This window comes from Nestor notabilis, unplaced genomic scaffold, assembly GCF_000696875.1.
Source record: "Nestor notabilis isolate BGI_N333 unplaced genomic scaffold, ASM69687v1 scaffold18174, whole genome shotgun sequence".
In the NCBI taxonomy this organism is placed as follows: Eukaryota; Metazoa; Chordata; class Aves; order Psittaciformes; family Psittacidae; genus Nestor; species Nestor notabilis.
The window spans coordinates 24991-41062 of NW_009927095.1; the positions used below are offsets into that span (position 1 = coordinate 24991).

Consider the following 16072-nt stretch of genomic DNA (forward strand, 5'->3'; position numbering starts at 1 on the left):
CCAGCCTTCTGCTTCTTCCTCTGGGCTCATGATCCCAAGACCAAGCCCCACAGGAGCTCAGCAGCCTCTGGACTGTCACCAGGTCACACAGTGCTCAGTGGCAGGAGGGAGAGCAGAGCTCTGCTCCCAACAAGCTCTCAGAGCTCAGCTCACACAAGGAGCTGCAAGAACTAGTTTCTATTCATAATAAGTGAGAGGAGACATCATCATCCTTGACTTTCAATCTAGAAGATGAAAGGCATTTGTGATAATCTGCATGCTGAGAGGAGAAGCATGTTCTTCCTCTCTCAAGGACAGGCAGGCCTGGGAGGTAGCGCACTACAGACAAGAAAGAGCTAAAGCAAAGGCTGGAGCTGCAAGGCAAAGCCAGCAGGGTTCAGCCAGGGATTTTTCTGGTCTTTTCATGATGAAAAGCTTTGTTACACGGATCCATTTTGGCATTTAACTGAGGGCGTGTGACTTGAGGGCTTCACGCTCAGGGACGTGGCAGCAGCATCTCAAGGTCTCAGATCCCACCCAGGCTCCAGCACTGGGTTTATTCATCTGCAAATACTACACATTAGGGTCCCAAAGACAGGAAAGTGTATGGCTGGAATAGCCATGAGAGCACTGAAGCACAGCCCAAGACGCCCAGCAAGCACCCAGCCTTCAGCCCCCAGTGAAGGCTCCAGCCCCACCACTGCTCCCCCTGCTCGGGGCGCCAGCCTGTGACGGGGAAGAGGAAATCAGCCTCTAAGTCACAAACTTCCAGTGTCCCATTTGTTTTATGTAATTATATTATCTAAGGAGCACTCAAACCAGTAACGTGTTAGATCCACCCTTGAAGAGCTGAGGGCATAACCCCAGCAGGTCAGCCCAGCTTGCCCACAGAATGTGGTGTAATTGTTTAATCCAAGGCCATGCTGATAACTACAACCTGTGCCATAAACCACACCTTGACTAATTACTCCACTGGTTTATATGGAGCAGCTCCCTGTCTCCTCCAGGGAAAGGCCATCACAAAATAACAGTGAGCAAGAGGATGCCTCTTTTCAGCGGGATGAAGGCTCTGCCAGACTCACCAATATTCTGGTTACTGCTGACCCAAGGCAAAAGGTGCTGAGCCCTACACAGACAGAAGCAGCTGGAAAAGAAGATGACAGAGGCAGGGGTAGCAGAGATGGTCCCAGAAACCACGAGGAGTGAAGAGGTTGGAGGTGCAGCAGGCGCTGGGAAGGCACAATGAGCTGAGCAGAGATGCTGCAGAGCCAGACCCGGAGAAGCTGCTCAGCGACCACTCGTCCCAGCTGCAGGAGCTGAAGCCAGTTACTTTGTCCCTGGTTAAGGCTGAATAATAAGCATTTTTAAAGTTTCTCCCTGGGAATAAGAGGGGCTCACAACAATAGCACTTATCGTATGTTTCAATGGATGCTGAATTTCTGCAGCAGATGGAAGTTATCCCACAGGGCAGGATCTTCATTTCAAACGCCACCACACATCTGCTCAACCCAACTCTTATTTCTGGAATGAGGCTGATTGATTTGGGGGGGGGGGTGTTCAGATTTTGGTTGGGTTTCTTTTCCTGGGAGCTGCTCTAAGGTCTCTCCTTCAGGAGCCTTCTCTTCTCCAGGCTAAACCAGCCCAGCTCTCTCAGCCTGGCTCCAGAGCAGAGCTGCTCCAGCCCTCGCAGCATCTCTGTACCTGCTCCACATCTGTGCTGCGGGCTCTGGAGCTGGACGTGGTGCTCTGGAGGGTTCCAGCAGAGCAGAGCTCATCACCAGTCAGTGCCACCACAGCGCACAGTATTTCTATCACTGTCCCAAACCAGAAAAGTTTTCAAACCCAAGAATTAACTCTCTAGAAAAGATCAGAGAAAAATCAGGGTAAACCAAGCCAAACAGTTCATGTGGTTCTCCCAGACACTGGCAACAGCTCGGAGCCTTCAGTCAAAACAAAGTCTTTGTTAAAAATAACGAAAGAACAGGTGAGGTCTAAATACAGAAGGAGTGTGCACCCTGGAAGTATTTCTGGCCATGGAGCCATCAGTCCAAATAGTTTATTTGCCCACAATCCAGACACCGAGGAACCAACTCCTCCTGCACAGCAGCTACCAACTACTCCGCTACCCAGCACGCAGCTGATGGGGGCTTAAACCTATATATACACACACACATACATAAAACTAAATATACACACATACATGTATATAAAACTATATACACACATGCACATATACACACAGGCACACACAGATACACATCCATGAACAACCTGATACATCCATGAACAAACTACGCTGCCAGACAAGAGAGATTCAGTGTCTCAAAAATTCCAGCTTAAACAAATGATGTTTCAGGCAAGATGGAATCAATAATTTCCAGCTGTGAGCAGCTGATCCCTAAAGAAAACCTTTTAGGTGCCAAACGCCAAAGTCCTTCTAAACATGGGGCAGTAACTTGCAGCCCTGAGGGCTCAGTGCTCAGCCTGGCAAATGCTCCCTCGCTGCTCTCAACCCAGCATCTGGTTTGAAACTCCTCAGAGCTGTTACAGCTCCATAACCACACGGGTCACATCTCCCCACAGCTCCTTCTCCTCCGCATCTCACAGTGAGTGACCAAATTCCCCTGACAGGAACAAGCTTTGAGGAAGGCACTTTTCAGCAAAGCCCAGATCTCACGTTCAGCACCAAAATCTGCTGCTTTGTCACCCCCAAACCTCTGCTGCCACCATGAGAATCCCAGAGCTGCTTCCCGCAGGAACAAATCCCACAGGGAATGCCAAGGAGGAGAATAAAGAGAAAAATCAGGTGTTACCTTGTAGAGAGATGGGAACTTCAGCCAGAACTGCATCTGGGACATTTTAAAGCAGCATTCAGTGTGCTGGCAGCAGAGCAGGACGTGGAGGGAGCAGCAAGGTGAGACTTTGCAGTAGAGAATGGGGTAAGGTCTTCACTCATGACCGCGGCAGCAGCCAGGAAAGGAGCTCCTCAAGGGTTTGTAAGAGTTCCCATGCAGAAGAAAGGAGTGGGAACGGAGCAGAAGAGGAGAGCCATGGAGCGGCCCCTGCGCCCGGGAGATTTGCATGAAGTGGTTAGTCACGAAGGAGAGTGCTCGTACTTCCTCTAAGCACAGGGCTGACTTTCAGGAAATGATGCCTGCTTGGTAAGTCAGGGAAATTACTGGCAATGCGAGGAGAATTACTGTATGTGGTGTAATGCAACCACAGAGACACTGTAAACAAAGCTCAGCTCCACAGCGGCAGGATCCAGGCAGGAACCCGGCTCCCCATGGAACACCCTGACCCCTTCCCGGCCCAGCCGGTTCCTGCCCCCGAGCCTGGGGTAAGGGCATGAAGAGTGCTCACAAGGTGGGTTCTTCTCCCCCCACCCCCATGTGCTGCTTTTGTCTCCAGTATCTGCCCCACCCCAAATACTGCAATTAGGAAAAGGAGTAGCTATTTTCTTCCTTCTTTTCTAGACCATTGTTATCCTCAGTATCCAGGAACGTTGCCCTCTTTCTTTCCAAAGGCTTTCCCTTTAAACAGGTTAGTAACAGAAATAAGCACAAAAGGTAAAAGGCACAAAAAAGGCACATCTGAGAGGGATCTGGTCTTCATAAGCTTAAGGAAAATCTGCTCCACCACAGCCTGGGCTGAAGGAGAAGCAACTTTGCCAGAGCACCCACTGTGCTGCAGCGCCACACGAGAGCTCCTGCTTGCTTTGGGTGCATGAGGTTCCTGTTTGTGTCTCCCCAGCACCACTGCTGGGCTCTGGATGGGGGGTTCATCCCCAACAGTGCCCAGGGGCTCAGCTGCTCCAGCTGGGACCGGAGCTGGATGCTGCACTGCTCCATGTCTGGAAGCACAGCTTTGGTAATGCTCTCTGTGCTACCAGAGCAGGGCAGAGAGAAGGACCCAGCCTGGCCAGCAAACCAGCAGAGCACGAGCCCAGCAGATGCTGGGGGACCCGGAGAGGAGCTCTGGCTGCGGATCAATCCGTTCCTGCTCCGAGTCCTTCCACACAACCATGGCCTGGCTTCAAGGGAAAGGCAGCTTGGCGCTGAGCTGCCATTGCTGATGCAAGTGCTCCCGGGGCCTTGTGCCGAGAACTGCTGGAAAATCCCACGTTCCAAGGCACTTCTCATAAACCAAAGCATTGGAGCAAGAGCAGAGCCCCTACCAGGCCTGCAGGAGAGAGATGCTTCCTCCCGGGAATGCTGCGAGCAGCCGCTACGGGAGTGCTGCTGCAGAAAGCGCAGTGGGAATGAAGCACTTGGTATCTGTGGGCAGCTGGTTTGGGGTGGCAAAAGGCACTGACTGAGGTTTCAGTGCTGCCTTGATCTGAATTTGATTGCATTTCATTAGCTGGTAGTGCCCTGGAGCCTGGGATCGGTGCTTTAATGATACACGTGAACCTCAGAGACCAAATACATTCCTGGAACGCCTTAGTTAGTGATTTGCTGGCTGTGCTGTGTGCCCTGGATCAAACCACCAGCTCTTCCCTGGGACTAACCAAGGGTTATTTATGCAACCTTTAAAGAAGCAGGTGGGTTATTTCCTCTTCTGCTAGTGCACAAAGGGGGCAAAAGGTAGGCAGCAGGACAGGACTGCCAAGAGGATGCAAGATATACAACATCCTTACAGATAACCAGAGCTGCTACACTGATTTTGCAAGGCCACAGTAGCATCACCACAGAAGATAACCCACTGAGAAACCACCACCTGGAATTTGAACACCCTGTCCCAGCATTCAAAATCACTCCATGAACACACGTGCTGACAGACAGGGATGCAGAATTACTCCAGCATTCACTTTAATTTGACTTACTGTCAAAACCAGGAAAGCACGAGGAGTTAGTTAACTGTTGGGGAACCTCTGCAGCATCCTCTCCCTACAGGACACTTCCTGACCACACTGACAGCATGTGCTGAACTTCCAGGAAGAACCAGATCCCAGCAGCGTGCCTTGGAAAGGTCAGTCAAAGAGCAGCTGAAGGGTGGACAAGCACCAACACTGCAGCTTGTCCTGACAGGGCTGGGTTTTCCCAGAGGGATGAAAGATGGGAGAACATGCCTTGGACATGCCCTGCTCCTCCTGCTCCATGACCCAGCAGGGTGCAAGGCTTGGCTCTGCTCACCAAGGGGCTCTCACAAGCTGAGGCTGAGTAAACCCTTGCAGTGACCCTGAGTGCAGCACGTGGCAGCGCGATGCTGCAGCTCGTGGAGTAACAAATCCATGAGGCAGGAACGCCTGGAGGCAGCATTCCCATGGGACACAGCAGCTCCCATGGTGCTGCTGTGGGAGGACCACCGGTGGTTTAGGTACATTATGGACCAGGACCAGTAACGACCAGCAGAACTGGTGATGGGGGAACTCACCCGATCAGACGGACTCAGGCAGATCCTGCTTTGAATTAAAGCATCTATTTTAGAGCATCTCCCAGTGGCCTGCTCTTAAATCCTATTACCAGCGTTTTTCAGAGCACTCCATGTTTCAGAGCAGCACCTTTCCCACTTTTGTCAGCTTGATGAAGGGAAGAGGCAGGGAATGATGCTTGCCAAGAGCTCCAGAAGCCATTCCCCATCGCTGCCCGTCCCTTCCCTCCTGCCTGGAGGTGGGCATCACTATTCGAAGTCTGGAATGAGGAAGACACTGGAGCCCTCCAGGCCCTTGTACCCCATCCCTGGCACCCCAGGGACACATACAGGCTCATGGGTGTCAACACCAACACAATGTGAGCACACTGGCTGCAGCCAGGGCTTCTTTTTAACAACCCAAGGCCTCGTGTGAGTGTTGGGCATCTCACCCAAGTCAAGTGTAATTAAATCAGCCCAAATCCCAGCCCTGGAGCGCAAACCCAAAGAGCACGTAAAGCAACTTGAACAGAAAATGCTTCAAAGGCACCAGAGCCAGTTAACTTTCTCCAAATTGATTTTAATTCCTCTATTCCCTATGGACGTAACTCCAGGACAGCAATAGGAAGTTCCAGGACGTTTCTTATTCCAGGAAACTCTTCATTTCAGACAGAACCAAGTCTTTCATAGAATTTAATAAGTGCTGCATTGATTTCCCTTAAATCACCCCAGCTCTGAGCACTGAAGCACTTTGAGAAATTAATACTTTTTTAAAGAGTAGGTTAATTTCCTCCCCCCTTCAACAAGAAACATGAATAGGAGATTGCAGGGGGCTGGGAGGGAGCAGAGGCCTGGTTTATGATTAACAGGAGTGGTCAAGAGCCTCCCACAAGCAGATCAAACAAGGCTGTAACTGCATCTTCTGTAACTGCATCTTTACAGCGTTACTGCAAATGACTTTACCCACAAGCAGACAATTCCTCCCTCTCCCACAAGTGAAATCAGGCAGGATTGACCTTCCTCCAGCCCAAGCACTACTCGGGTTTTAAGAGGGGTCCCCCAGTTTCCTGTCCAAGCGTTCATACACAGGGCTGCTTCCCCGGGCAGGAAAGGGGGCAGCTTGTGCCAAGCCCCCAGAGCAGAGTCTGGACCTTCCACACTCAGCAGGAGCCCACTGCAGAAAGGTCAGGTTTATGTTCCAGTGTGACCTGGGCAAGTGGAGCCAGCAGAGGAGGCTTCTGGCATCCAGAAAAGCCCAGTTCTGGAGCCACCAGGAGCAAGCCAAGTTAGGCAAAGGCAAACACAGAGCACCAATACTGATAGGACAAAAAGCCCTTTGCAGCAGGAGCGCTGCAGTGGTTCCAGCTCACCAGCACTGAGACTGGAGGAATGAGCAGCAGAAGGCAACGGAAACCCAAACCCGCTCCTGCTCAGGACTGATTGCTACAGACACGTGTGCAGTCAGGAGACTGGCACCAAAAGATGGAGGTGAGACTGCCTGAAGACAACAGTTCCCAAGAAACGCCCTCAGACCCCAACACGGCCTCATGTAGCTGTTTTCTAAACCTCAGTTTAAGCCACTTGTTTATATAAAGAATGCCAATAGCCCAGCAAGGCTGAATCACCCCGGAGCAATCCAGAAGCAAAAGTACTGTGGAGGAAACAAGTTCTTAAGTTCACATTAGGCTGCTCTGAGCATGCAAACGAAGCACCTTGTCCAATATGCAGCGATGCTGCTGTGATACAATCGCCCTTCACCAGACCCAAGCGGCCACGGGGAATGAATCAACTGGAAAGTAATTCCCACTCATGGCATCCTCAGGCCAGCAAAGGCTTTACATCGAGGTGAGGGTCCAGCTGAGGACCTCAGAGAGAGGGGAGAGAAGATGGGGGAGCAATACCAGTGCAGGGGGAAATGCAGCAGCCTTCCCACCCTCCAAGCCCCAGCGTGCGCCAACAACCCTCTGATCACCAGCAGCAAAGTGTTCGCTACACGAATACCTCAGAATCATCAGTCATTTGCTCTTCAGACCTTTAAAATCCTTCCTGAGTAATCCTCAAAAGCTCTTGAAGGACACAAACTGCCTGGAGGTCAGGCTGGAGTCCTGCTGCAGGGAGGCTCTGGGGATGTGCAGCTCAGAGCTCGATGGCAGATCACACACAGGATCACGAAGCATCACTAGATCAGAAGTGACACCTCCAGCACCTTCCTCTGCCCCCCCAGACAGCAGGCAAGAACCCAGCACGGGCAGGCTGTGCTCATCCACAAAGGGCTGCAAGATCCCTGCACTGGCTAACTATCCCAGATGGGATTTTGGGATCTGAGCAAAGGGAATAGTCTGTGTTGGTGAACGAAGGCAGCACAAGTTCTCACATAAGCACCCGATGTACCTCGCCTGCCCAGTGACCACAGGTTTAATCAAGAATCTCTTCCCAAACCATGCAGCAAACTCCTTGTGTTCTCTCTTTGGTGTCACTCCTCCGTTTGGCATGGTCATAACAGCACAAAGTCTGACAGAACCTGCCACTCCTCCTTGCACCAGGCAAGGGTGAAAAGACAGGTACTTTCCTACACTGTCACTTGGGAAGATGTCATCACCCAAGTGTGCCCACAGCTTCCAAGTGGCACGAGTCAGCTTTCCAGGCAGATCGTTAATATTTAACAGTCTTGCATCTGGGATAGCAAGAAATCAGTGAAGTGGAAAATAATGCTGAAGCAAGGGATGGAAGAGCTCCAGGAGAGTGGCACAAGAATGATTTCTTCTTCTGGAAACTACTGGAGGTCAGTTATGCCTGGTTTTCCTCAGAGCCCTCCTGTTCTTCTGTCACCCAGCTCACACAAAGACTCTCCCAAAATCTGCTTTTCCAAGCTGGCTGAGATCAAGTCCCGCGATGCAGCAGGGGAAGGAAGCTGATGGACCACTCAGATACTCTCTAAACTGGAGAGACATCAATTTGATGGATGGACCACTCTGTGGATAAAGAACTGGCTGGATGGCTGCATGCAAAGAGTTGTGGTCAACGGCTCAGTGTCCAATTGGAGACCAGTAGCGAGTGGTGTCCCCCAGGGATCAGTGTTGGGACTGATCCTGGTCAACATCTTTGTTGGTGACATGGACAGTGGGATTGAGTGCACCAACAGACAGCTTCTGAACTGCTGTTGTCAGAGCATCTGCCCCAGCTGCACGCAGCTCTCATCAGGCACTGGATTTAAGGTCATAGAATCACAGAATGGTTTGGGTTGGAAAGGACCTTAAGATCATCCAGTTCCAACCCCCTACCATGGGCAGGGACGCCTCACACTAGGCCATGTCCCCGAAGACTCCGTCCAACCTGGCCTTGAACACTGCCAGGGATGGAGCATTTATCACTTCTCTGGGCACCCTGTTCCAGAGCCTCAGCACCCTCACAGTAAAGAGCTTCTTCCTTGTATCTAAACTGAACTCCGCCTGTTTCTGTTTAAACCCATCACCCCCTGTCCTATCCTTTCCCCTCAATGAGGCAATACTGAAACCCAAACCCATCACCACAAAGCACCGTCCTCCCCTAGAGCCATCAGCTCTGCACTTACCTGAGGAAAGTCACCATTTTTTGGTAAGAAGTCCGTGGGATCCACAGATGCATAGTTTGTATCCAAGAATTGGGGTCTGCTGATGGAATTCATATAAAAATCGTGATGGGAATTAAAATATTGCCTGGAAGGAAACGGGAAAAGCAGTTATTTCCTGGCAGTCCTGAGTATTTCTCAGGTTGCTTCAGACTCCATCATCACTGGTGAAGCTGCAGCTATGGGATGACCCATAATTGAACAGATAAAAACGATCTGCAGGACTAAATAATATCTCAGTCCTGACAACAAAGCAGAATGAAGCCTCTCAGCTGTCCCAGCACCAACAATCTCACTACACGAGGACAAGCATCGAATGTTACAGCAACATCACACCCCAACACCAGTTTGGGCCATAAAACCGAAAGAGAGGAACCCCCCCCGGAGGTTTGCTGCTCTCAGAGCTCAGGCTGGAGACAGATGGAAGTGGAGGGGTTAGGGACACGCAGCCCCAGACAGCACCACAGCCCAGACAGCACCACAAAGCCAGATCTCTGCGAGCTGAGGAGTGAATAAAGCAAAGGTCTTCCCAGTGCTCCCCACGGGGCCGGGCACCTGCCCCAGCACCGGCTGCCCCCCAGCAGAGAGGGGCAGAGCTGCAGAAGAGCAGACAATTCCCTTCCTCATCCCAGCAGCAGCCTCTGGCCCGTGGGCCCGTTGTCTGGTTTTGCTCTCACAATCACTCAGCCCTTTCCCTTCCTGCAGGAGCATGGAATGTGCTTTGTAATCTTTCCCGTAAGGGCCGTGCCCTCGCGGTGCTTGGGCAATCGCCACCCAAATCGTCTGCTGGAGCCACTGACACGCTTCCCCCTTGGGAATGCCAGAGCACAGCACGGAGCTTCCACGGCCCCGAGGGGAGCGAGAACCAGGATTTAAGAGGAAACACTGCCTGGAGCAGAGCTGGGGACAGCCGTGCTGCCGTGGAGCAGGTGAAGTGCTGTGTGTGGCTGACAGCTCATGGACACACCACAGTTAACATGGATTTATGTGCAAACACTGTTCTCTCGCTCCATCAAACACATTTTTCCTGCTCTTTTTTCATCATTACAGATAATACCCTCAACACAGAACAGCTCCCTCCTCTCTTTGCCTTGCTCCCTCCTCCCGTTGCCTTTTCCCCTCCTTTTCAGTGCTGCCACAGTTTCACCCACTGCAGCAACCTGAGCCTGGCACAGGCAGGGCTGGATTTAACAGCTCCAACAGCCCTGCACTGACCCACGGCTCCTCCTCATCTATTCAGCCAAATTAAAACCCATGCTGCAATTAACGTATTTACACCCAGGGGAAAGTTTGTTGCACACACTGTGGTCCCACCACGTCTCCTGCACGAGGATGGAGCTCACCCAGTGCTGATGAACTAATCAGGGAAGGGGAAAACTATTTTTACCGGAAGAGCAAACGCTGCCTCCAATTTCAACAGCACCTCGTGGTCTGGCCAAGAGCCAGCTGAGGTAACGGGAAGGAGACCAAGCACAGCCTCCCTGCCTGTGGAACGACCAGCTCTGGTCTGTTATTTTACTTCCCTTCATCTTGGGTTTGGAATTGGTGGAGTTGGGATGCGCTTTCTCCTTGCGGTCTGAAGAAAGAGCCAATAACAACTCAGTGCACTGCTTTGAGATCCTCCACGGAAAGTACACGTTTGCCAAAGTCCTTTTAGTGCCTTTGGTGCTGTGCTTTACCTTTCTTTGAATAACAACTTAAAGATGATGAATTAAACTGCAAAACTCACACTAGAGTGTGTCTTTTCTTTGTAAAGAAATTGGTCATTCCCTTCAGTTTTCCTGAAACTCAAGACTTGCAACAGCAGGACCTGGAGGAACACACTGTGGACAGGTTCTTAGAGGGATCCACATCTTGGAGGTGAGCAATGCAACACACGTCCCTCCAGGAGCTGGGTCTCCCTCCTGTGGTACTGTGCTGCCCCATGTGCTTCAGACTAGCTGCTCATCCCCACAGCCAGTGCTTCTGGGGCCACGCTGCAACTGCACTGGAGACCTCCTGTGAGCATTTTGGCCAGGCTTTATGCTCTGTTATAGCTCTGATTGCCACCCTTCAGAGCTACAAACACCACATCTCAGGCCAGCAGAAGATCAGAGGGAGTTCACAGGCTGCCTCAGCACCAGTCTTCTGCCCCACCAATAGACCAAGTGGTGGTTCTCCAAGCCTACTTTCCTATTGCAGCAAGCAGTACTCCATACCTACGCGGAGAAGTGGAAAAGGGCAAGAAAAGGGGGTTGTGTGTTTTGGAAACTGAGGTTTTGAGAACTACCTTGTGGCAGATGTGTGACACCAGCTCCACCAGCACAACTGGACTGACCCTGAAGCAAGGAATGCTGCGAGGAAGCCCGGATTTTTAGGGATAACTGCCTTTCCTGAAGGGGACCCAAACCTCACCCGTTCCCTCAGCAAGGTTTAGTACACTTGACATTTTCCAGGTTAAATCTGAAGCAGAGGTGAGCTTTGGTATCTTTTAAAGAAATTCACTAGCATGGAAGTTAACTACTGGATAGAAACAGGAAAAACCTGCTTCAGGACAAAGCTGTTGCTATGAGAATAAGCCATGTCCAAACACAGCCATTTACAAATGAGATTTCTCTACAAGGATTTAGGAGAAACTTGCACTAATCCCAATGCCATCTGCTCTCTTCTGGTTTACACATTGCATTGTAATTAAAACTCCCTTTAAAATCCTATTTTTCACTGTTTCCATCGCTTTCAGGATTCCTACCTGTAATGCCCTAACCTTAAATCCACCTAAAGAAGATTCAGCTGCTCTTTTCAAATACAAAAGGACAGACTTCTTTTGTTCTGTGAAATAGAGATGGAAAATTTCACCTGAAAGGTGATTTTTACCATTACTAGGATATGAAAAACAGGAAGCCAGAGGTGCAGCCCTGGCTAAATCATTCTCTAGCAAACAATTACTACAATAAGCCTCATTTGCAAATGTAACTATAGCAAAGTCAACAAGCTGACGTTTGTGTGGAGCACGGGCATGTCTTTGCAGGATCAAGGCTATTGCGTTTCCAGCAGCACTAAGGAGGAGGAAAGTGAGGGGCAAAACCAGAACAAACGGTCAAAGCAAAAACCCAACACAATAGACAAACACAATCCAATCCTGTGGTTCAATACAGCAAACCAGAAATTGTGTTAGAGCTCTCCTGAGGATTCACCAAGTGTAATTTACAGGAATCACGCTCAAAAAGTACAACCTCTTCCAATCAGAGGCAGCTCAGAGCGGAGATGCTGAACTTAGCTGAGAACTCCTCTCCAGGTCTCACTCTGGGGAGTAACTGGGGAGGCAGAGCTGCACTCAGCACCTATGGGACAGCTTCTGGTGATCTCATGTCAGGAACTGTCCTGTTCCATCTGCCCCATCCTCATCAGCTCGCTCTGCAGACAGAGGAGCAGGCACAAGCAGAACCAACAGAGACAAATCACATCCCATCCCTCTGAATGGAGAAGCCAGCAGGAACACGGACACTAAAGAGGATGGGTCTCTGCTTTTCCACAACGATACTAAAATCCCTTCAGGAAGGACATTAAACTAAATCCTCAAGCACCTGGAAGCCAGTTATTAGCTTGGGATATCAAGTTCTGTTTCTTTCATTTTTCCTCCCTCCCACCTCTGACCTAAATAAAAACACATCCTGTGTATCTGTGCCACTCCCTGTATTCACAGAGAGAGCAAAGCAGCCATGGATCAGCCTTCAAACCTTCTTCCCAACAACCAACACCTCCTAGTCCCAACAGAATTCCAACCCAAGTCACTCAATGGTGGCACAAGGACGCTTCATCTTGTCCCAAACGTGTCCTGTCACATCCCGCCTTCTGAGCCAGGATAGAGGTTCATTATAAAGGTGGAGAAGAAAGAATGATGTTTATTGTTACACAAAGATCTCTCAAAAATGCTATTTTGGGCACATAATCTAGAAAAGCTTTTGCACTGAATCTAGAACACATGTGGCTGGTGTTCCTCCCACCAGATAGGGCCACTGTGATAAGGCAGAGCTTATGAAACCCATCACAACTGCACTTTGCAGCACTGCATTGTACACTAGGCAGAAGTCAGGCCCAACTTCTCACATGGCCCATAGTCATCACCTCACACCTTGTGGGACCAGGTTATCAGTGAAGAACATCAGTTACAATCAGAGGAAGAAGCCACGGCTCTCATTGTGTGGCTGGGGTTGTGTGTGTGATTTTGATGTAGTATTTGGTCAGCTTCCACTCACCTACACAGCAAAAGATCTCAGCTTCACTTCAGCCCTAAGTCTGTCCTTTGGTACCAGTAATACCTTCTTCATCTGTGTACAGCTCGAGATGGATCTGCTCAGCCAGATCGTGCTAACGGGGTGTTTTTAGGACCTCCATCAGTGTCACAAACTCAGGCTAAGCCAAGGCTGTTCTTCCCTTAGAGCAGCCTCCAAGTTTACCAGAAATCAAAGGGTTTATCTTCTGGTTTTGTTAAAAAAAAAAAAAAAAAAAAAAAAAAAGCTGTTTGCTGCTTTTCCCAAGATGTAGCAGTTTATGAAACCACCACAAGATCAGTGGGTGATGCAATTATTTCCCCATCAGTTAGTGAAATAGAGTAAACAAGGAAAGCAGTAAAGAAACAGTGGAATCATGGGGTGTGCAAGAGCAGAATGATACAAAGAGCAGCACTCACTGGTTTTCACTGGGGAAGGATGAGGCTGGGAAAGAGGCAGGGTAGCAGCTACTCAATGTCTCGGCGGCCAGCATGGAGGTCTGAAAGGAGAAAGAGAACAGTCAGGGCAGCAGAGGTGTGGCACAATACCTGCGCCCAGATCCAGAGCCTGGCTCCTCACTTCTCTCCCTCGGTGCTTTCCAGAAGCAGGGGGGGGCTCTTCCTCTCTCACAGTAGAGAAATCAAGTGCTACACCCCAAGCTTCCAGCTTCTGAACCTCCTTTCTATGCTGGCCCCAGAAGGGCAGCAGGGTCAGTGCCCTCCCCAGCCCCTCCACCCCAGTCTCTGCAGAATGAGACCAATCCATTAACTGGAAATTGGCACAGAAACACCCAAACATCCTCTTTGTGTCTTCCCACCTCCCTAAGCAGCCTCCAACGTTACCGGGAAGCTTTTAGCTCTGCACATACCAATATAATCACAGAATGAACACAGTATCTTATTACTGAGCTGCTGATCAGTTTTTATCTGTCCTTTCTTGTGTCCAAAGCAGTGATACCTCATGCTTGAAGCAACATGGTGAAACAGGCCTCTTGTTTTAACCTCTATATTCCTATATGACAAACTCAAGAGTTATAAACAGAAAACTGCAGGAACATGTAAGCTATTTTGGGACAGAGGTTTGCTTCTTGCCCTGTTGAGAACAAATGCACCAGGGACAAATCTTGTTTTAGCAGATGGATCAGGACAAATACAGCCCTCTTCATCTCTGCCACCCTCCAGAAAGGCACAGCTGGACCCAGCAATAGGTTTAGCAAGTCGCAGAGATGAGGTGGGGTAGAAACAAAGTCTATAATTCTGCCTAACTCTTCAGTCCCTTCCCAAGGAGCCTGGCACCTACCAGCTTTTAGAGAGGCCCTGTTTTAACCACAGCCTGGTCTTTCTCCTCCCACCTGAAGGCAGCAGACAGCCATCACCTCAGCCCTCCAGCATGCCCAATTCATACCCCATGCCCCTGGAGAGCTGCCCAACAGGCTCCTAAACGGCTCCCATAGCACAGCTGGGATCATAGAGTCATAGAATGGTTTGGGTTGGAAAGGACCTTAAGATCATCCAGTTCCAACCCCTTCCATGGGCAGGGATGCATCACCCTAGACCATGTCACCCAAGGCTCTGTCCAACCTGACCTTGAACACTGCCAGGGATGGAGCAGCCACAGCTTCTCTGGGCACCCTGTGCCAGCGCCTCAGCACCCTCACGGGGAACAACTTCTTCCTTATCTCAAACCTGAACTTCCCCTGTTTCAGTTTAAACCCATCACCCCTTGTCCTATCACTCCAGTCCCTGATGAAGGTCCCTCCCCAGCATCCCTGTGGCCCCCTTCAGACACTGGAAGCTGCTCTGAGGTCTCCAGCAGCTTCTCTTCTCCAGGCTGAACAGCCCCACTGTTCTCAGCCTGTCTCCATACGGGAGGTGCTCCAGTCCCTGAGCCTCCTCATGGCCTCCTCTGGACCTGCTCCAACAGCTCCATGTCCTTATGCTGAGGCCACCAGCCCTGCACACAGTGCTGCAAGTGGGGTCTCACGAGAGCAGAGCAGAGGGGCAGGATCCCCTCCTTACTGTCCCCTCTGCTGACACCCCCAAACTGCCTGTGTCCCCCCACCATGCGGGGCCTCACCTCCATGGCGAGCTGCGGGGGGAGGCCGGGGGTGCTGAGGAGCCTGTGCCCCAGCTGCTGGTGCTCGTGCAGTGGGTAGTTCTTCCCCCCATCCATGGCAGGGGGTGCTGAGGGCATCAGCCTGCGTCCTGCTGCATGAAGTCCTCCGGGCAGGTGGAACAGGCTGTGGAATGGTGGGAGGTTCTTTATCTGTGCTCTTCACCCTGCACCATGTCCTAGCGTGGAAAAGAAACACACATTTAAGCGTTATGAAAGAGGAAGGGGGGAAAAAACACAACAGTTCTAAGAGCAAACGTAGCCAAGAAATCAGTAAACAGGCACCGGCCTGTGAAATGCTGCTGCCTCTTTAGAAAAGAGGGGGTTTTACTGGGAAAGGGAGTTCTCAAATATCAGCACACCTGGAATTCAGCCAGACCTGCGAACTCAAACGCACCTCTCCTCTTCCTGAGACGCTGCGGCAGCCTGGCAGGGCACCACCACCATCGTGGGCCCTGCAACACACTTGGCTTTCACCTTGAGGAGCTGTCTTGTCTAACACACTTCTGTGCAGGGAATCTCCTTCCGGTCGGGGTGTGCTCCCAGCTCCCATCCCACTGCACTTCGGTGTCCTCCTGATTTCACAGCAGATGAGGCTTCAGAACCATATTTGCTGAAGCAAGAGCATTGTCCTGGCAGGGATTAACCTCACGCTAAGACGCTGCCCCAGTGCAAGTTCTCAGCCAAAACCTCCAACCTCAGTTCTAACTCTTTAATCATTTCTTTTCACTAATTTCTCCATGACCCAAATGGACAGAGATTTCCAGTTGGA

At 50.6% G+C, this 16072-nt stretch overlaps 1 protein-coding gene across 1 annotated transcript in view; it reads right to left on the reverse strand.

Moving 5' to 3' along the window:
- The window catches only part of SBNO2 (strawberry notch homolog 2 (Drosophila)), a gene marked incomplete at its 3' end in the record, with an annotated part of 37383 nt that extends 22002 nt beyond the window's left edge, over positions 1 to 15381 (reverse strand). The window contains 3 exon segments of the mRNA XM_010013903.1: positions 8903 to 9026; positions 13608 to 13687; positions 15265 to 15381. Of these exon segments, the coding sequence (XP_010012205.1) occupies positions 8903 to 9026; positions 13608 to 13687; positions 15265 to 15381 (321 nt within the window).
- Positions 15382 to 16072: the final 691 nt, after the last annotated feature.